Below are 22,789 nucleotides of genomic sequence, written 5' to 3'. Positions count from 1 at the left end.
TTATGCCAATGAGCCTGTAGACTAGAGTTATCTAAACACAGCCATTTTTTATGTATGAAATAGTGTAGTTTTTTGCACATCCAGCTGTATTAAAAGTGTACCTCAAGATGAGGGCTCATGCCCACGAGTGTAATGACTCCGCTCCCGTCCTGCAGACCGCAAATAGCTGTCCACAATGCACGGGCACTGGCAACATGTTCTATCTTTTTGGGGTGCGGAGGCACTGATACACGAACGCCCATGGAAGTGCTTCATAGTGGTCTTCCAATCCGTGCCTCCGCTCTGCAAAAGACAGGTTAAGTCCTATCTTTGGTCATATCTTGCAGATCGTGGACCCATTCGAGTCAGTGGGTCCACGTCAGCAGCATGTGTATTTTTACATGTAGTTTTAAGTGCGGATGTGTCCATTCGACAGCAGGCATTGTGCACAAGAACAGTTTGAACACAGCCTAAGGGCCCATTCACATGACCGTGATTGGTCTGGGAAACGCGGCCTGTTTGTCTGCATCTCCCGGGCAAACGAGACTACCCTGGCTGTCCCAAACTGTGTTCTTCTGCAAGCAGGGCAAAGGGGGAGGAGGTGTCTGATGCCAGTTGTCTCTACCAGGAGGAGTGAGGAGGATGGGGGAGATGGATGATCTCCTGAGACACAAATGGAAGATTTCTTTACAGTATATATTTGTTTTATTTTGTAATATGACTCAAAGTAAGACCAAAGGAGGAGGATTAAAAGAAATTGCTGTAATATTTATTTTTTATACATTTTTACTGTGCTTTTAATATATAATATTTAATATATGTTTAACATATGAACTTGGTTTAGGCTCCATTCACACGTCCGTGATGTGTTGCGGATCCGCAACACACCCGCCCGGCACCCCTCTAGAAATGCCTATTCTTGTCCGCAAGCTGCGGACAAGAATAGGACATGTTCTATCTTTTGCGGAGCTGCGGACCTGAAGATCGGGGGTGCGCTCCACATCCGCATCCATTCCGTCCCCATAGAAAATGAATGGGTCCGCACCCGTTCCGCAAAATTGCGGAACGGATGCGGACCCATTTGCGGACATGTGAATGGAGCCTTAAGCAATGGGCCCATTTCTAAGAGTAGATTCACTTGACGCCTGTCTCAGACGAGCGACTTGACCGAGAGAGACGCGCTCCGCGTGGGAACGTGATTTCCTGGCCTGAATTCTGCTGTTGTAATGGGGCCTCATAGCATTATGAGTTCTAGTACTGGCTGACATTAGCTATAATGAATTGCACTGAATGGAGTCAGTACAAATCATCAGGTTGGGCAGCAGAGTTCAAGCCAGGAAATCATGCTCCAACACAGAGCGTGATTCCAGTAGTCAATTCATCATCAGAGACTGGCCTTAAAAATCATTGGAGAGAATTTTAAAGCCCACTTCAGAATTCTTCAGAAAGTTGTAAAACAGTGTTTGGCACTTTTTGGGCTTATTTGTGGAATAAATGTAAACATTTTGCATTTTTACACCACCCACTAAGGTTTGGAAAAGTGTAAAGCTGATTTAAAAGGCTATGGACTCCTTAGGGGGCTTTTTTTTTATTTATTTATTATTGCATTGGACTAATTTTGAGCTAAAAATAATTTTTTCAATTGGGCTTTATAAAACAAATATTGAGCCCCTTTCCCTGTACAGTCTTGAGACTCTCTAGTAGCATGCTGTGTATTTTTACTGTATTCCGTCAGGCAGCTCAGCACCTTAACCCTGATCTGTGACCTTATAGACACTCATAGCTCAAATATTTTCTGTGTCTTAAATAAGTGTTTTTGAGCTATTAGTAATTTAGAGATGAGGGCTATTAGATGTCCACAAAAAAAGCGAAAATGAAAGTACGATTCTCACGGTTAACCCTTTATGACAAAGCTGCTGAATATTTTCTAATAAAGACCAGTTGAAAAATTATTAAAATGCAATCATTAAAAAAAATAATAAAATAAAAAAGCCCCAGAGGGTTTACATAGCCAAACTTATCAACTGCAACACTTTAAAAAGTTCATCAGTAAAGGTGTGGGGTGGTGTTTAAAAGGGAGTAACGCTGGACTGATGCACCAGATTTATGAAACATTGTGCAACATTTCATAAATTTGGCGCAAATTATGGCAGCACAGACTCCTGCAAAGCTGACTTTAAAAATTATTCTCATGATACTCCTATTGTCTGGTTCCATGCGATATTTCAGGACAGAAAAATCAAATATTTTTTTTTTTTTGTGCTCAGTAGTGAGGTGAAATTGCATGCAGTGAGCGGGATTGAAGTAAATCTGAGTGACTGATGCCTCCATGTAACAGCATTTGGAAGTTTCTGTAACGTCCAGTTCTTTAAGACCCAGTTCACACCTGAGCGTTTTACAGCGCGTTCCTATGCGCTGTAAAACGCTCAACAAGGAGAAACCAATGCTTCCCTATGGGAATGGTTCTCACCTGGGCGTTTTACAGCGCGTACGATCGCGCTGTAAAACGCCCGACGCTCAAACAAGTACTTGAGCGGTTTTTTGTGAGTTTGTCGCGCGTTCCCGTACATAGACTTTCGGGAACGCGCGACAATGTGTGTTCGCTTGTCTCTGTATGCGCGCTTGTAAACGCCCGTACAATCGCGCATACAGAGCGCTCCTTTCAGAACGCTCAGGTGTGAACCCGGGGTAAAGGGCATCTGTCAGCAGATTTGTACCTATGACACTGGCTGACCTGTTACATTTGTGCTTGGCAGCTGAAAGCATCTGTGTTGGGCCCATATTCATCTGTGCCCGCGTTGTTGAGATAATTGATGTTTTAATACATGCAAATAAGCATCTAGGAGCAACGGGGGCGTTGTCATTACTCCTAGAGGCCCTGCTCTCTCTGCAACTGCTGTGCCCTCTGCACTTTGCTTGGCAGGGCCAGGAAGTGAAAATCTGCTGACAGCCTTTAAATGGAGAGTGACTTTCCATGTGTAGCTCCCTCTCCACTGGGGAAAAACACCCATTTGTTGGACCCCAACATATATCACTTTTTTTATATTCCTTATTGCCATTTCATAAAATAGTCTTGTTAGGCCCAATTAAAGAATGCGTCTCCGTCACTTCCAGTCCAAAGTGGATGGCAGGGAGCCATGGCACAGTAATGGATTGACCCTATTATTTTTTTATTTATTTAATATTATATATTTTTTTAACACAGTCCTGCTGGCCATTAATTATTTAATTAGGCCAGAGAACCCCTTTACCATATTAAGAAGTAAAGCTTTTGTTTTTGGTTTGATATTCTAGAATTTCCTCTTTTTGTATATTCATATGTTTATTGAAACAGCCCTTTTTGTTCACTACTTAATATTTTGTATTATATTTCATAGGCTGGGAAACAGTGGTACCATTGCACAAAGGAGCAATAACATGTATGTACCCTATAAACTTTTTATATTTTTTTTGAGGAGGAGATCTAACTCTCTATCATACCCGAACTTAATGTAATGCATTTCACTTCATAGTTTAGTACCTGAATGTAGGGCTGCTGTAAACGATTATTTCAGTAATCAAGTATTCTATCGATTTATTTTTTACGATTAATCGAATAATCTAATAAGAAAAAATTTATTAATAGACTGTTTTCCTTTATAAAAATTCATCAGACCCCTGCCATCAGTCCCCAACACCCTTCGTTCCCCCCTGTGCGACCAGCCCAAGTGCATCAGTTCCCCCAGTGCCATCAGCTCCGTTCCCCCAGTGCCTTCAGCTCCATGCCATCCATTGCCATGTCCCCCACTCCCCCAGTGCCACCAGAGCAGCCCCTCCATGTCCCCCAGTGCCACCAGAGCAGCCCCTCCATGTCCCCCAGTCCTCCAGTGCCATCAGAGCAGCCCCTCCATGTCCCCCACTCCCATCTGCCCCTCCATGCCATCCATTGCCGGCTGTCCCCCTTCAGTGCCATGTCCCCAGCGCCAGTGAAATAAAATACTTACTTTTCCTGTAGGGGCGCAGCTCCACAGCTCCTTCCTCTTCTTCTCCGCGTGCTGCACTGGATCCTGACGTCACATAGCGTCTGGGCATAGTGCGTGCTTAGGTGCACTATGACCTGACAATGTGTCAGGATCTAGTGCAGCACGGTACGGGCCGGCGGGTGACCACGGAGCGGTAAGTAATAGCAAGCGCTTCACTCCCGCTCCATGGTCACATGACACAAACGAATCCTCGATGCCAAAAATTTGTCGAATTACTTGATTCAATCGAATCATCGTTTCAGCCCTACCTGAATGTATTGATGTAGCCATCACTCGTAGTTGAAGGTGAATTATTTACTGTCATGGACTGCCTTTTATTTTTTTTAATTTTTTTAATTTTTTTCTTTGAAGCCAGTCGTTCGTGTCAAACCATTACCTGATTCAGGTAACCTGTTCACAACCGTGAACCAGAGGTAGAAGCTTGTTAACTTAATGTTGTACGTGTTTTAACCTACTGAGCACTTCGTTATAAAACTTCCTCTTAACAAACAAGACAGTTAATTGGCAGTGGAAAGCCCCTAATTTAATGTTTCCTTTTTCTGCTTTCGTAGCACACCACAACCGCTTCAGTCACTGCAATGAATGGGGACACTATTCAACCTGAAAGTTCCTCCATCCCTCAGGGCTGGAATGAGTTCTGTGAGCTTCATGCCATCTCCACTGCAAGAGAGTTGGCCAAACAGTATTGGTTGTTTGCTAACCAAAATCCGCACCATGACATCCTGGCCGCCGAGAAGTTCTCCTTGCAGTTCACGGATCTCTTTCAACAGTATTTCAGGAACGAGGTGAGGGAAAATTGGGGCATGGACCAGTACAGATTCTTTCCCTTCAGTAGAGTAAAAGATTACAGAGAAACAGGTGGCAGGACATCAGAGGAACCTCCTAGTACGGTTGCAGCAAAAGTGGAGGTTGACTTGACAGCTCGCCATGAACACACTGAGCAGACAGCTAATGACTCCACTGTCCAACAAGTGCCTAAAGCATGGAGCTCCGAGGAGCTCCAAAGCAGCATTACTCCCGCACCTCCAAGACAATTCATTCGATTCACTTTCAGTGATATCAGGAGGAGTATTCGAAATATATTCCGGAGAAAGTCTGCAGATTCCACGGAAGCCAGGGACATTGACACGGATTTAGCACAGTCACCTACCTGGCATAAAAGGATTTTGCAGTGGACTTTAAAAAGGGAGCCAGTGGTTGAACTCCGAAAGGAAGGACTTTTGAATTACAGCATGGTAGATGATACAAGTATGGACAATGGGACTCTTTGGCAGAGGTGTCGGTTGATTTTACGGAAAGCGAACCCTTTGGAAAATGAGGAATATCTATTAGAACTGTTTGATCCACCCAAGGTAAGTGGAACAAGCATTTGTTTGCAGGAGTAAGTCATTTCAATCTGGATGTAACGGCATGGCTATTTATTGTTTTAGAGAATCGAAGCGTTTGAAGGGTAATGGAAACCTTTTATGATGGTTATTGCTTAGTTAGTAGAAACGTGGCCTTTCAGTCACTCAGGACTTGTCTAGAGGCTGTATGAAATATAATAGTATTCTCTAGATTGTATTGTGCTTTTGTAGCCTGTCAAAACATGGTGGAAATGACTTTGGGGGGGAATTTTTTTCCATTTGCGGTGATCTCGGTGTCAATTCTAAATCTGTCTTTGTTTTGGGAGGTTGAGCCAAATGGTGCACAGTAATAATGTATTTGGCGCAAGAGCAATGTGGTGTACAGCTGTGTCTGTAAAAGTAGACCAGGGGGTTGGTTGCCTGGGACCTCTTTGCAACTTTTAAAAAAAGTTAAATATCATAAATGAGACTTAAAGATGTTCTAATGTGAAATCCTGACCTACTTTTCATTTCACTTCTAAAAGTGGCGAGGATCACCAAATGTCGCAAACGTGCACCAAATGTCACAAAATTAGCGTAGCAGGTTTGATAAATGACCCCCCTTTATTTTCATATTGTGTCACACGGGGAATAGAGTGAAAACTGTTTATTATTCGGTCCTGTTTCATGCTTTCTGTGATTAAAATGGCATGTAACAGTGAATATGAAGAAATCTCAAAAGCTTCAATCCATTTTGAGGTTGATCAGAGTTGGGATAGTAAGCAATTATTCACTCGCATGGTCCTGTAAGCGAAGTGAGAGCTCAGATCATTCTTGCTTGTAGTAAAGGAAATCTGTCACCACATTCCTCCATAGTAATCCAAATGAATTGCCCTTGTCTACTGGTTGACATGCTGATTCCCCCATCTTGATCAGTGCCAGCAGAGAAGTTCATGCAAATGACCTGCTTGGTGCAACGAGGGCGTCACTGTTGCACCTCCTTGCCTCAAAAGCTCCACTTCCTGTTGCTAGAGGCCACACCCACCAGCTTTGAGTGATAGGGCCAATCAGGGGAAATGTAATCTCATCTGGCCCCATGTTCTAGCGAGTGCAACAGCGCTTTAAGAATGGGTGCACATGCATTATGCCCTGATCCTTGCATGCGTGTGACTATGGGGCCTGACGAGATTACACCTACCTGAACCTGTCCCTTAAAGGGGTTCTCCGGGAATTAAGAAAATGAAAATACGTGAATATTACTTTAGTATAAATATATTCCCAAATACCTTCCATTAGTTATAATAGCTAATTTTCTCTGGGGAGCAATTTTTAGGAGAAATAAAATGGCCGCCGTCCTATTGGTACACACAAAACCTGTCCTAATTACACAGGAAGACCAGTTACTTCACAACACTGACCTAAAGAGCTGCCTCATCCTCCTCTCTACTCTGGTTGTCAGGGATTATGGTCCTGAATACAGTTTAATATGATCTTCAGCTGAATCTCTGTAGGAATGGATTTAATGAGGTACAGAGAGGATAGTGGGGATGTGGCTGTGTCCTGCTATGTGACTAGGACAGGTTTTGTGTGTAATAGTAGGACGGCAGCCATTTTATTTCTCCTAATGATTGCTCCAGAGACAAAATGAACCATTATAACTAATGAAAGATATTTGGGAATATATTTAATAATTATATTTAAAGGTTTTCTGTCACCCCGCAAAACTCATATTTTTTTTTTTGGATAGTTAGATTGCTCATAGTGCGATATAGCAGAATATAATGCTCTTACTTACTTTCATGCGGCCGATTCTTTATAAAACAAACTTTTATAATATGTAAATGAGGGCTCTACCAGCAAGTAGGGCGTCTACTTGCTGGTAGCTGCTGCAGAAATCCGCCCCCTCGCCGTGTTGATTGACAGGGCCAGCCGTGATCTCCTCCTCCGGCCGGCCCTGTCAGTAATTCAAAAATCGCGCGCCTCGCGTCATTCGGCGCAGGCGCTCTGAGATGAGGAGGCTCGTATCCTCAACACTCCCTCAGTGCGCCTGCGCCGATGACGTCTTCTCTTTCGGTGATGTCATCGGCGCAGGCGCACTGAGGGAGTGCTGAGGATACGAGCCTCCTCATCTCAGAGCGCCTGCGCCGAATGACGCGAGGCGCGCGATTTTTGAATTACTGACAGGGCCGGCCGGAGGAGGAGATCACGGCTGGCCCTGTCAATCAACACGGCGAGGGGGCGGATTTCTGCAGCAGCTACCAGCAAGTAGACGCCCTACTTGCTGGTAGAGCCCTCATTTACATATTATAAAAGTTTGTTTTATAAAGAATCGGCCGCATGAAAGTAAGTAAGAGCATTATATTCTGCTATATCGCACTATGAGGAATCTAACTATCCAAAAAAAAAATGAGTTTTGCAAGGTGAAAGAAACCCTTTAAAGTAATATTTAGGTATTTTCATTTTCTTAATTCCCGGAGAACCCCTTTAAAGCTGAGGGCATCTATTAAAAGCATGCGGGCACCAATTGGTATTGTGAAAACAGCGCTTCAATCAGCAGACAAACGCACAGCTGACAATTCATTTAGATTACTATGGAGGAATGTGGTGACATTGACTTTAAGTGAAAATAAAGTGTTGTCTTCATGGACAGGCAGATGAAGTGACGCCGATAGTTCAGTTAATTGTGGTGTATTCTTCAATGCAAATGTTTTCTATCTTCTGTATTTTTATTATTTTTGTTTTATGCTTTATTTCACATACTTTATGATATATAGGAAGTTTTTATTGAATATATTTGTCTTGTTCTTTTTACATCAACTTCCTTTTATTTTAAAGGAACCCATAGACTTTAGATGGGTGTCATTTAATCCATACATTTCCATAGGATCAAGGAAAAATGGTTTTAGAGATGGAATTCATTGGCATTGTATTTTGCTAGGACTTGTATTGTTGACTAGTTTCTATGATTTCCCCCAATGTGGAGGATTCAAACCTCTTGTGGAAATATTTTCTGGTGGTTGGCTTGGCCAATCTCCTCAAACATCGATGGATTCCTTAAATGTTAAGGCACGTTGGGATATTAATATTTATGCCTGGTAAATTTAACACATTGGTAATATATAACAAGAAAATTTTTCACAAAATATTACGATTATTTGCAACCTTGTGTGCGCTGAATGTCTGTATGGGTGGAAAATAATGCATGTTTTCATGTCCCAGCAAAGGGTAGTCAGACATATACAGAGATATCTATGGTCCTTATTTATGAGGGATTTGAGAGCCCATGGCGAGAGGTATAGTAGAAGGTGTGGACCTGATTGTGTGTTTACTGCATGGTTTCTCCTTTCTTTGTTCTATGGACTTGGTCATTAGCATATATCTGTATGTCGCCAATGCAAAAAACTGAGCGCATATGACCATTTTTACTACTAAACATGCAGCCTCTACTAAAAAACGTCAACGTGTGATGGTAAAAGTGAACTTAAAGTGGCTGTCCCATCTTCTTTTGAAAATGCAGACTTATTTGCAATCATCAGATCATTGCAAGTCCGGCAGCTGAAACCGCCATGGAGCAACTGATATTATGAGGGAAGCTGGGAGTGAACAAGGCCTTTGGTGCAATGAGGGCATCACCGTTGCTCTCACTCATTTTTGTGGGAAAGCAGTGAGGGAGGAGCTGATCGCAGAAAGGAGCGGAGCATGGGTGCAACAAGAGCAACAGTGACGCCCACATTGCACCAAAGGTCTAATTTGCTTATTAAGAAAAAGTATGATGACTCGGGAAAAATGATTCAGATCAGCAAAAGAAAAACAGCGTTTTAGTCAAGTAAACCACAGCCTTGTGTCTGTGCAAACAGATGGGTAGGAAGGTCGCCATTAATTACTCCCACCTAAGGCTGAAACGATTACTCGATTAAATTGATCAAATTTTTTGCATCGAGGATTCGTTTGTGTCATGTGACCACGGAGTGGGAGTGAAGCGATTGCTAACTCACCGCTCTGTGGTCACCCACCGGCCCGTACCTTCCTGCACTCTGCTGAGGGAAACCTTGTGCGCGTGTCCAGCTGCCATGCCGGCCGGCAGTCCGCTGCTTTTCAGTGTGGAGTGTTCTTCCAGCAGCCTCCTCCGCAGCCCACTCCCTTTGGTCCTGGGCTGCAAGATGAGGAAGACGGGGGTCGCCTCGCCCTCCGCCCGCATCCAGGAGGAACATGAGAGGGCGCTGCAGGAAGCCAACCACACGCTGAACCAGCCGCCCGCGCAGATCAAAGGGGAAATCCAGGAGGAGAATGACGGCTGCGGGCGCAGGGCAGGGGCACGGCCACGGGCAGGTGAAATCCCCGGCCCTTCAAAGAGCCTATCTGAGTGGTGGGCAAGGAGCTGGCGGATCCTGATGTCAAGCAGAAGCAGGACAAGATCAAGTAGGTGAGGAGCCTGGGGAGTGGAGCTGGTGTAACAGGTGATGCCAACCACTGCTGGTACCATGTGCTGGCACTCGAGGATGACATGACAGGTCACACTGGTGGAGAGGAGGGGGCGAGACTTACAGCCTAGGTGGCACTTTATGTCCTGGCTTTCTGTTATACATGTGGGATCAGGGCTCAGTGCCAGTTTACAGCGGTATGCGGGTTATGCAGCTTATTGTGATGGCTGGCATCTACCAGGCATGATGCTGCTCCACAGCTTATGCCTTGATGGCACTGGGGGGGGGCAAGCGTGTGGCACTGAGGGGGCAGCTGATGGCACTGTGGGAAACTGATGCACTAGGGCTAATCGCATGGGGGGGGGGGGGGAACGAAGGGTGTTGGGGACTGATGGCAGGGGGTCTGAGTTTTTATAAAGGAAAACAGTCTATTAATTAATTTTTTCTTATTAGATTACTCGATTAATCTTAAAAAATATTCGGTAGAATACTCGATTACTAAAATAATCGTTTACTGCAGCCCTACTCCCACCATACGTATAGTGTCAGTCTGATTGCTCTCTTAATAGCAACCATTGTGCCCACATTACTGTATATGTACTTTATATATGCTTATTGTTAATCTTGTACCTGTATTCTACATCGAATAGGTTGTCCAGTTTGTTTTGTATCCTATTAGGTAATTTTGGGTTAATAGAGGAGAGTCTGCTGTTCAGGATCCTCCTCTCTGGAAGGCGGTTACAAAGAGTGTCCGTCACTCTGGAGGACCTGTCCTGTCTTGCGTTACTCAGATAACCCATTGATATAAACAGGCTCAGTGTAATGCTTCCTTTTCCCTGAGGTGTCACTGTAGGGAAAGATTACAGATTACAACTGATCAGCGGTGGTCTTGGTAGGGGGATTCTTTGTGATCAGCTTATTATCAAGTGACCCTTGTAATAGGTAGGAACTGTCCAAAATGGAGAACCCCTTTTAAAGGGGTTGTTTACCTTTTTGGGGGGCCTTTTGCCAGACCCTCACATATGGCTGTACCTGTGGAGGAAATCTTACTAACCTGCTCCCTGCCGCTGGGATCCAGATTCTTCTCTCCCCTACCACCGCTGCCTCACTCTGGACCCCACATGTCAACATGCTGTTTGAAGTCAGCTACTTGGCTGCTGCTGCCAATGACTGGCTGCAGTGGTGACGTTGCTCCCCAATACATTACATGACCTGTTCTGGCAGAAAGTTTTTTTTTTTTTTTAACAGACAAGGCTTGTGTATTCTCAAGTTAACATCCCCTGGTGTCACGTTGTCTGAAGTAGTTATCACTGTATTAAACCCACAAAGTAACCACTGCTTCACCTAACTTGTCTGAAGTAGGTCATACAATTCTGGATGGCGGCTTGTCAACTATCCATCTGAGCAAAAAAACTGTGGAAGCAGTAAGGAAACAGCAGTTTGTATGGAAATTGTGTCCCTGAATAATGATTGAGGTTTGCCCTCGCTTTGCATACACTCACCAGTAAGTTACTGTATTTGTTTTGGCAAGCAACAGGACGGTTGGGGAATGTGTTATTCATGGATCCGAAACCTGTGTTGTCTCATTAGCTCCTCGTGATGGGGGACCGTTCAGACATTGCAGCTGCTTGATTTGGGTGTGAAACGAAAAGGACGGTATGATAAAGACCTGTATGTGGAAAAGGCTGAGCATTGTGGATATACTGACCAGTATATGCGGCGATTACTTTTGTGGGTCGCACTTTCACCTATGGTCATGTTTGTGCTATGTTGTCATAGGGCAGGCATGTGATCCATGTGGTTTCTGTTTATTACGTTACCCAAAGAATATGACTCTCAACTCTCCCTTCTATCTTATATAAGCCAGTGAAAGCTGCTGTATGTGGCCTAAGTATACAACCTAATACTCAGACTATTTAGGTGAAAATAAGGAGGTTTTAGAACATTGTGGAAATACACACAAAAACATATTAGAGTGAAAAGATAGGTTTGTTGGGGGAAACTTTACAATTGGAAGGAGGCTCTAGTACAATGTTAGGTCTCCTCTAGCCTGGATACAGGATGAGATATGGTTGGGCATGAAGTCATATAGGTTCTGTACGGTATCCTGCAGTACATTTGACCACAGATGTTACTGCTGGACCTGTAGACCCGGCTCACTCATAGGTCGCTGAAGCAGGTGTCCCAGTTGGTCTCACAAATACTCGATTGGCGATAAATCTGGCCACCGGGCAGGCCAAGAAGGTGTTGTAATCTGACGGAGAAATTTCTTGCTGTGAGTGGTGACCATTATTCTGCTGAAAAATGCATTTTGGAAGCTGTGCCATGACATTAACATTTCCATTTGGGTGCATTATTTATTTTTTGTCAATGAGTATATATGAGAACATTTGCCAAGGCTAAAATGGAGGTGTAGTGTATACCTCAGCTTGCCACATGTAGTCAGTAAAAGTATGAGAGTGGCTACTGTTAACTTTGCTTGCAGTGTACATTTGCCATAGCCACCGGCAAGGTTCCCAGGGCATATATGAGACTTGTTCATAGACGGCTCAGTGCAGCAGACTGAGAGGTAGACTGGCCCACTAGATCACCACAGGATCTTCTGGTGGGCCCAGGCTCTGATGCAGTAGTGAGCACAAAAGGTCCTGGATTAAAAACCCATTTGGCGCTGCATTTTGAGCCACTAGGGTCTATTTGATTCAGAACCTGTTAGACTTTATTGGTGTTGGATAGGATAGGGGATAACTATTAGATCGGTGGTGGTCCTACCCCCACTGATCACGAAAATGGGGGCCCCATATTCCTCTGCAGCTCCCCTGAAATGACCAGAGCGGTCGGCTCCATTCATTTCTATGGGAGTTCTAGAGATAGCAGTGTACAGCGCTCCACTATCTCTGGAATTCCCCTAGAAATTAATGCAGCAGCCGTACGCATGACTGATTGGCCGCTCCGGTCATTTCAAGGGAGCTGCAGGGGGTACGGGGTCCTTGTGATCGGTGGGGGTCCCAGCAGTAGAACCCCAACCAATATAATAGTTATCCTTTGTCCTGTGAATGGGGATAACGTTAAACAACCACAATACCCCTTTAAGTCAAAGCTGCAGCCTGGTGGAGAGGGCAGAGCGGTGGTGGTGGATCAAATTGGAAGGTGAGTTTGTTTTCACCTTCCTCCCTGCCGTTGCCCCCCCCCCCCCCCCCCCATTCAGTACTAATGGAACTCTGCCCTCCTTTACCCGTGTTTAGCAGTTTGGTTCCACGTTTTTAGAGATTTACAGAGGAAGTCACAACATTCTCTCCTACTTTCTATAGAAATGTGCACATTTCAAAATTATCTTGCCTAAAATTCCCTAACCAGTTGCACTTCTCCATACTGAAGTTTTGCTTCCTGTGGCCATTGTGTCTCTCCGTTTCTGCAGAAGTCATAACGTGAAATGAAGTATGGATGGACTTGGCTTGAAAAACATCATAAACATCCTATAAGGAAGAGTGTGACCTAAAGCGTGCCTGATATTTCCCCACTTAGGGTCCATTCACAAGTCCGCAATTTCGTTCCGTATTTTGCAGAACGGAATTGCGGACCCATTCATTTCTATGGTCCGCACTTCCGTTCCGCAAAAAAAATAGAACATGTCCTATTCTTGTCCGCACTTGCGGACAAGAACAGGCATATTCTATTAGTGCCGGCAATGTGCGGTCCGCAAAATGCGGAACGCACATTGCCGCTTTCCGTGTTTTGCGGATCTGCGGCTCTGCAAAACACGTTGCAGACATGTGAATGGAGCCTTATCCAGACAATCATTCGGAGCACAGTGTGCAAATTGGTGAAAGAGCTGACCTCTAGTAGATAGATGAGAGATAGATAGATATATATATATATATATATATATATATATATATATATATATATATACATACACTGCTCAAAAAAATAAAGGGAACACTTAAACAACACACTGTAACTCCAAGTCAATCACACTTCTGTGAAATCAAACTGTCCACTTAGGAAGCAACACTGAGTGACAATCAATTTCACATGCTGTTGTGCAAATGGGATAGACAACAGGTGGAAATTATAGGCAATTAGCAATACACCCCCAATAAAGGAGTGATTCTGGAGTGGTAACTACAGACCACTTCTCAGTTCCTATGCTTCCTGGCTGATGTTTTGGTCACTTTTGAATGCTGCCGGTGCTTTCACTCTAGTGGTAGAATGAGACGGAGTCTACAACCCACACAAGTGGCTCAGGTAGTGCAGCTTATCCAGGATGGCACATCAATGCGAGCTGTGGCAAGAAGGTTTGCTGTGTCTGTCAGCGTAGTGTCCAGAGCATGGAGGTGCTACCAGGAGACAGGCCAGTACATCAGGAGACGTGGAGGAGGCCGTAGGAGGGCAACAACCCAGCAGCAGGACCGCTACCTCCGCCTTTGTGCAAGGAGGAACAGGAGGAGCACTGCCAGAGCCCTGCAAAATGACCTCTAGCAGGCCACAAATGTGCATGTGTCTGCTCAAACGGTCAGAAACAGACTCCATGAGGGTGATATGAGGGCCCGACGTCCACAGGTGGGGGTTGTGCTCACAGCCCAACACTGTGCAGGATGTTTGGCATTTGCCAGAGAACACCAAGATTGGCAAATTCGCCACTGGCGTCCTGTGCTCTTCACAGATGAAAGCAGGTTCACACTGAGCACATGTGACAGACGTGACAGAGTCTGGAGACGTCGTGGAGAACGTTCTGCTGCCTGCAACATCCTCCAGCATGACCGGTTTGGCATTGGGTCAGTAATGGTGTGGGGTGGCATTTCTTTGGAGGGCCGCACAGCCCTCCATGAGCTCGCCAGAGGTAGCCTGACTGCCATTAGGTACCGAGATCAGATCCTCAGACCCCTTGTGAGACCATATGCTGGTGCGGTTGGCCCTGGGTTCCTCCTAATGCAAGACAATGCTAGACCTCATGTGGCTGGAGTGTGTCAGCAGTTCCTGCAAGATGAAGGCATTGATTCTATGGACTGGCCCACCCGTTCCCCAGACCTGAATCCAATTGAGCACATCTGGGACATCATGTCTCGCTCTATCCACCAACGTCACGTTGCACCACAGACTGTCCAGGAGTTGGCAGATGCTTTAGTCCAGGTCTGGGAGGAGATCCCTCAGGAGACCGTCCGCCACCTCACCAGGAGCATGCACAGGCGTTGTAGGGAGGTCATACAGGCACGTGGAGGCCACACACACTACTGAGCCTCATTTTGACTTGTTTTAAGGACATTACATCAAAGTTGGATCAGCCTGTAGTGTGTTTTTCCACTTTAATTTTGAGTGTGACTCCAAATCCAGACCTCCATGGGTTAAAAATTTGATTTCCATTTTTTTTATTTTTGTGTGATTTTGTTGTCAGCACATTCAACTATGTAAAGAACAAAGTATTTCAGAAGAATTTTTAATTAACTCAGATCTAGGATGTGTTATTTTTGTGTTCCCTTTATTTTTTTGAGCAGTGTGTATTTATGTGTGTGTATATATATATATATATATATATATATATATATATATATATATATATATATATATATATATATATATATATTTGTGGTCATGGCTACGGCCAAGAGGTATCCGAAGAACCCTAGGGAGAGAAACAACAGGAACAACCTAACCCAGCTAGGCGTGTCTTAGCTGACCTGACTAAATGGCTTGTTGTGTGCCCTGAGCCACGATCGTGGGTAGGCCTATAAGTGGGCATACCCTGTGGAAATGAGAAGATAAGGGAGGGAGGGTGGGGCACCTGAGAACACACGCCTGGAAGTGAGGGTGTGGCTCGTATATGAAGAGCCTCCGCCCCTCCCACAAATGCAGGCTGACTAATCAGCCTTATCAACTTGTGGTCATGGCTACGGCCAAGAGGTATCCGAAGAACCCTAGGGAGAGAAACAACAGGAACAACCTAACCCAGCTAGGCGTGTCTTAGCTGACCTGACTAAATGGCTTGTTGTGTGCCCTGAGCCACGATCGTGGGTAGGCCTATAAGTGGGCAAAAACCAAGCCAAGTAGGGTAGAAAAGGAATTCGAATGGCATGTGCAAACTAATCCCCAAGCCAACTGCAAGGCGTCAGGGATCTAGAGCGAAAATTCGGGGTATACGAGGCAAGACCAGTAGGAGACCTACAACCCATCTTGTGGATGACAAGGCCAGAGACATGATTCTCAATATTGCGTATACTGCCCCAAAGCGGAATGGAGGACCGGGAATACGTTGTGAAATGGATCATAAAAACCAACTGAAACTTGTAAAGTTTGGCTCTAGTGCGAGTACTGGCAATGCCCTAGCCTCAGGAGATCGTGGGACCGCAACCTAACTGCCTAGACTATTTAGAAATGAGGGCCAAAAAGAAACCATAAGGATAGGAAGAGAATCCTTGAATAGTTCCCCAGACAACAGCTATCTGCTAGCCGTGGTCCGTGCGTTGTTCTACTGTGTGCCCGAGAATTATTTTTGCGTTTGAGACGTGAAGACCGACCTACAATCTGAAACTTCTACCGTGAGGAAATGCTGGACCTTGTCCAAAATCCGATTTAACGTGGTTGTAGGGAGTCTGAGGTTAGTGCGGCAAGAAGCTACGAAGCCATAATATACAAGATTCTGTCTATGCCCTCCCATGAGTGAGGGAATGCAATGCAATGAAGCTACCAACGAAAAGGAGTTCCTGGTCATGGTAAAAAAGGCAAAGACTTTGCGCGGGGACCTGGTTGACAAGATATGATCGACTACGATCAGAGACTGAAATGTTAGAGGGAATTGCCCTACTTGTTCTTCATCTGGCAGGACCCGAACGAAAGCATGAACCATTAAAGAAAGACTAAATATCTGCGTAAGACATGACAATGATGCTGTAGGGCGAACCGGACCAGTTTGTGGTCAAAACATAAAGTGAGCAATCAACGTTGATTATTAGGAAATTAGGGAAGCAGGTATGTATGCGATACATAGGGGCCAAATCAGCCCAGATGCACAACCAACCAGGCAATCAGCCCAGCAGGACTGAAAAACAGTCATCGGGCCCCCGAAGCCATGGGGCCGAAGCTGTCATCGGGCCCCCGAAGCCATGGGGCCGAAGCTGTCATCGGGCCCCCGAAGCCATGGGGCCGAAGCTGTCATCGGGCCCCCGAAGCCATGGGGCCGAAGCTGTCATCGGGCCCCCGAAGCCATGGGGCCGAAGCTGTCATCGGGCCCCCGAAGCCATGGGGCCGAAGCTGTCATCGGGCCCCCGAAGCCATGGGGCCGAAGCTGTCATCGGGCCCCCGAAGCCATGGGGCCGAAGCTGTCATCGGGCCCCCGAAGCCATGGGGCCGAAGCTGTCATCGGGCCCCCGAAGCCATGGGGCCGAAGCTGTCATCGGGCCCCCGAAGCCATGGGGCCGAAGCTGTCATCGGGCCCCCGAAGGCATGGGGCCGAAGCTGTCATCGGGCCCCCGAAGGCATGGGGCCGAAGCTGTCATCGGGCCCCCGAAGCCATGGGGCCGAAGCTGTCATCGGGCCCCCGAAGCCATGGGGCCGAAGCTGTCATCGGGCCCCCGAAGGCATGGGGCCGAAGCTGTCATCGGGCCCCCGAAGGCATGGGGCCGAAGCTGTCATCGGGCCCCCGAAGGCATGGGGCCGAAGCTGTCATCGGGCCCCCGAAGGCATGGGGCCGAAGCTGTCATCGGGCCCCCGAAGGCATGGGGCCGAAGCTGTCATCGGGCCCCCGAAGGCATGGGGCCGAAGCTGTCATCGGGCCCCCGAAGGCATGGGGCCGAAGCTGTCATCGGGCCCCCGAAGGCATGGGGCCGAAGCTGTCACCGGGCCCCCGAAGGCATGGGGCCGAAGCTGTCACCGGGCCCCCGAAGGCATGGGGCCGAAGCTGTCACCGGGCCCCCGAAGGCATGGGGCCGAAGCTGTCACCGGGCCCCCGAAGGCATGGGGCCGAAGCTGTCACCGGGCCCCCGAAGGCATGGGGCCGAAGCTGTCATCGGACCTGAATAAAAGGTGCAGGTTAAATTAAACCATGAGCCTGACCGATGTGGCAGGCGATACCTAAGATAAACTACGTGGCCTGAATGACATGCAAGGCGAAATATCGTTAGGAACGAGACCTGACCGACGTGGAAGGTGACCCCAATAGGAGTTCAACTGCATGACCTGAAAAGACGAAGGGAAACGTGACAGAAAATGGAGATAATAACGGACAAAGTAAAATTAAACCTGAATAAAATAAGCTGGCAAGCAGGTAAAGATATGAGTCATTCAAAAGCATAGATGCACAGGTGGACAGACAACCATTGGTCGGACCCCTGAAGCCATGGGGCCGAAGCAACCACCAGGGGCCCATAGGGCCGGGCAGCCGCCAGGATGCGAACCTTAGAATTAAGGACGGCAGGGGAAAAGATTGGGGCTTAACCCAACGGGTTTAGTAATCAACCGGGACTCGATAACCTAGAAAGACAAAGACATGGGGTAAAGCTTCTTAATGAAATGAGGCTGAAATGAACTGCAAGTACTAATCTGTAAAATATAAATGAACAAAAGAAAACTTCTGAAAGGTGTGCCATGGAAAATAGTAGCAGATGGCCGTATGACCTACCAATGTCGATGACGATTGTGAAATCCTCTAAGCCAAGAGCCATGCGTGAGAGTCCCCCATGGCGGGAGCCATGCGTGAGAGTCCCCCATGGCGGGAGCCATGCGTGAGAGTCCCCCATGGCGGGAGCCATGCGTGAGAGTCCCCCATGGCGGGAGCCATGCGTGAGAGTCCCCCATGGCGGGAGCCATGCGTGAGAGTCCCCCATGGCGGGAGCCATGCGTGAGAGTCCCCCATGGCGGGAGCCATGCGTGAGAGTCCCCCATGGCGGGATCCATGCGTGAGAGTCCCCCATGGCGGGAGCCATGCGTGAGAGTCCCCCATGGCGGGAGCCATGCGTGAGAGACCCCCATGGCGGGAGCCATGCGTGAGAGACCCCCATGGCGGGAGCCATGCGTGAGAGACCCCCATGGCGGGAGCCATGCGTGAGAGCCCCCCATGGCGGGAGCCATGCGTGAGAGCCCCCCATGGCGGGAGCCATGCGTGAGAGCCCCCCATGGCGGGAGCCATGCGTGAGAGCCCCCCATGGCGGGAGCCATGCGTGAGAGCCCCCCATGGCGGGAGCCATGCGTGAGAGCCCCCCATGGCGGGAGCCAAGCGTGAGAGCCCCCCATGGCGGGAGCAAAGCGTGAGAGCCACTCATGGCGGGAGCCATGCGTGAGAGCCCCTCATGGCGGGAGCCATGCGTGAGAGCCCCCCATGGCGGGAGCCAAGCGTGAGAGCCCCCCATGGCGGGAGCCAAGCGTGAGAGCCCCTCATGGCGGGAGCCAAGCGTGAGAGCCCCTCATGGCGGGAGCCAAGCGTGAGAGCCCCTCATGGCGGGAGCCAAGCGTGAGAGCCCCTCATGGCGGGAGCCATGCGTGAGAGCCCCTCATGGCGGGAGCCATGCGTGAGAGCCCCTCATGGCGGGAGCCATGCGTGAGAGCCCCTCATGGCGGGAGCCATGCGTGAGAGCCCCTCATGGCGGAACAAGTATCAGATGACCGTGCGAACTACGAATGATGATGCCAGTCGTGAGGTCCTATAAGCGAAGAGCCACTCGTGCGAGCCTCTTATGATTTTATTATTATTATTATTTTTTATAAACCACTTATGCAGCACCAGAATGCCTTGGGGACTCGCATAACCATGACCCCCTCCAACAGCAAACCTGGAAACACTAACCAGCCTACAACCATGTTGTACCCCTAACAAACAGAACATGAAAAAACGGTCATGGGGCCCCCGGAGCCATGAGGCCGGATCAGTCATAGGGCCCCCGAAGACAGAGGGATGACGATAAGTAATTAAAACGTAAGCCGGACCTGATGGCATATGAAGCGACTTGAATGATTAGATTGGCTAGAAGGTGGCCTAAGGAAGATGACTGCCAACAGGCGTTAAAATATAGTCATTAGTAATCCGAAGCACGTGCATACATAAAACACTAACCACCGCGAACCATAAACGTAAACATGAAATTGAAACAGAGATGGGAGAAAAAACAAGAGCCTGAGGCATTGCAAGTTCGCTAAGAGAAGTCTCTTATCGTGACAAACAAATAAACAGCTTGTGAAAACATAGCAGGAAACTTACTGGCCCACTGACCTCTGCTGAGGAGCTGTTTGGTGAACTGGGGCAGGAGACCAATCTGAGTGAATACGAACCAGAAGTAAAAGGAGACCAGTCTGAGTGAATATGAACCAGAATTAAAACAGAAAGTAGGCCTATGGAATGTAACAGACCACCGAGGAAGGGAACGTAAGCCTGAAAAGAACGCAGTTATGTTTGTCGGGAGAGAGGTACAAGAGCGGTGGGTGCAGACTGCCCCAATGAGATTGAGCAAAACCATGACGTAGCAATGAACAGGAGAATGCAGCTTTGAGTGGGAGCAGAGTACAAAACATGATGTAACAACAAATGGGTGAATGCAGCTTTGGATGCGAGTGGTACCTAAAAAACATGGTATGGGCGCAGCTCTGAGTATGGGTAGCGCATGAAAAGCATGGTATAAAGCGGACGTATAAATGCAACCTGGAAGTGAGCAGAGTATTGACGTGATGCGAAAGCAGACACGTGGACGCAGCTCTAGTAGTGAAAGGAGTATAGGACAACATGCGAAAGCAGACATGCGGACACAGCTTTGGATGTGAACAGAATATTAACTTGATGTGGCAGCAGACATGGAAAGCGGCTTTGGTGAGTGGGGTATACGACCTGGTGTAGCAGTAGAAGTGTGAACACAACTTTGGGTATAAGCAGAGCATGAAATTTGGTATAAACGCAGCTCTGGTTGTGAGTGGAGCAAGGTGGGAACACCAGGGTGGTGCGTCCAGAGCATGAAAACAGAGTAACAGTAGCAGCTATGGCTGTAAGCCGAGTATACAACATGTAATAACAGGCGTGTAATACGGATCCGGCTGTCGGCTGGGGACAGAATGAGATGTAACAGCCAACAGGTGAACGCAGCTTGAATGCGAGACCAATCTGAGTGAATACGAACCAAGAGTGGAAAAGTACAGGACAGTAAGGACGTGCGGATGCAGCATAAGACATGAAATAAAAGCCAAAAGTGTAAATGCAGCTCAGGATAACAGCAGAGCATGAAAGTGCGGCAGGGTTTTTAAGTACATGGAGCAGTGAAATACATGAAGTCTAAAGATGGTGGTAGCGGGGGGAGGGGGGGAGACACATCGCAAGGAACAGCTACAGCAAGAGGCCTAAACAATAACAGCTGCGTCTGATCTCCAAACATGACGTCACGTGCAGCCCGGGTAACTTTCTTTACAGCAAACCGGCTGAAGTAACTTTTCATACGAGACGAACGAAACAAAGTGAAACTTGTAAGATTTATAGGAACTAACTCCTATTACCAACAAACAAAGTTGAAAAGAAAATAGAAGTATTTAGGCCCAACAAGCAAACCTGAGGTAGCAGATTCTGAGGCAAAGCCTCCCGTTCGCTAGCAAAGTCGGTTCCGACCGGCCAGGAGAGACGGCCCCGGCACAACCTACTTACGTAGTACGGCGCGTGCATGCCACGGTAGCAGAGAGCAAAATAACAAGCTCCATGCTGCAAAGAAAGACTCCTACCACCAGAGAAGCTAGTCTGCTAATGACACCCAGCAGCAGCTGTGCACCTGAGAACACACGCCTGGAAGTGAGGGTGTGGCTCGTATATGAAGAGCCTCCGCCCCTCCCACAAATGCAGGCTGACTAATCAGCCTTATCAACATATATATAATTATATTAAAAATAATTCTGCCCCCTCCCCCCGACCATCTCAGTGAGGTGGACAAGAAATAAGATATAGAACAAAGAGCAGGTGGTGCTATAGAGATACATTTTATTGAATAACTCAGTGGCCATGAATGCTCAGTTTAAATCTTCAACTGCGACCAGCCCTATTTTGTAGCAGTTACAGGGAAAGATCTGCTGCAGAAAGGACATCACCCTGAGCTGCCAGGCTGTAGATAATCTAGCAGAGCAATGAATGAGGAGATCTCTGGATCCATGTGAGGTACAGGGCTGGTTCTAGCTTTGTTAGAAAGGTATTGCCATGTACTATATGATGTCTGATTTTCCTTTTTTTCCTTTTTGTTGATCTCTTGTGCATGGCCATCTTAAGATTAGTATGGCTGTGTTCACATGGCTAGAAAATGCTGCATAATACATGCCCAAAATGCCACCAGCAGCTTCCCACTGGCGTGTCACTTCTTGAAAGTGTTTTAGTTGCTTTTCCCATTGAAGTAAATGGGAAAGGGGCAAACTGCATTGGAGGTGTCTCTAAAGGGTATTTGGCAGTGTTTACGCCAACCGAAACGAGCCATTCTCAGATGCAGATCTCTCTTCTGATCTGCCACAGATTTTTCAGCTCCATTACATCTATAGAGGTAAGCATAAACAAGCATGTTTTTCCAGCTCACCATATCTTTTCCCATGCATGGAACAGACTGGACCAGTCCTCACTTGAAACACGAAGAAAAAGAGAAGTTCCAGCATTCAGGATAAAACCTAGATGTTTTCTTTATTCATAATGATCACAATTCACATACATGGACAGCTTCTCCCTCCACCGCTAGGTTGACATGTTTCGGACTTGTCGGACTAGCGCCGGAGAGCAAAACAAAAATTCAGTTTCAAGGAAAACAGTCACCTTGAGTCTGGTGTTTGTTCACACTATGCAGCAATGCAGAAGTCCTTGGACATAGCAGAAACCGCCTGCTAGCACGCCAACAAGGTAGCAGGCCTTTACCCAGGCCCAAACTCCCAGGTCCCAACACATAGACTGACAGAGCTTCACTGTCAGAGAGGAGTAAATTCTCACCACCTGACAGTGCTGCCTTTGTTTCATAGCCCAAACCAAGACCAGGGCTGGAACGTGGGGAGAAGCCACCCACCCTGCACTTTGGCTTCTCCCAGTAAGAGCCGGCCCGGATTGGCTTTACAGCCATAC

The 22,789-nt window shown here is 47.2% G+C and overlaps 1 protein-coding gene across 4 annotated transcripts in view; it reads left to right on the top strand.

Moving 5' to 3' along the window:
- The window catches only part of SH2B3 (SH2B adaptor protein 3), a 148,633-nt gene that overhangs the window by 36,735 nt on the left and 89,109 nt on the right, over nucleotides 1–22,789 (top strand). For 3 of the 4 annotated variants that reach the window (XM_040416110.1, XM_040416107.1, XM_040416109.1), the window contains 2 exons: nucleotides 3,357–3,398; nucleotides 4,553–5,353. In XM_040416110.1, the coding sequence (XP_040272044.1) occupies nucleotides 4,580–5,353 (774 nt within the window). In that variant the 5' untranslated portion in view covers nucleotides 3,357–3,398; nucleotides 4,553–4,579. The remainder of the gene's footprint in view (nucleotides 1–3,356; nucleotides 3,399–4,552; nucleotides 5,354–22,789) is intronic. The other variant, XM_040416108.1, reaches the window with a different exon arrangement.

This window comes from Bufo bufo, chromosome 2 (assembly GCF_905171765.1).
Source record: "Bufo bufo chromosome 2, aBufBuf1.1, whole genome shotgun sequence".
Lineage (NCBI taxonomy): Eukaryota > Metazoa > Chordata > Amphibia > Anura > Bufonidae > Bufo > Bufo bufo.
The sequence above is the reverse complement of the archived record's forward strand: the minus strand, read 5'-3'. Positions and strand labels throughout refer to the sequence as shown.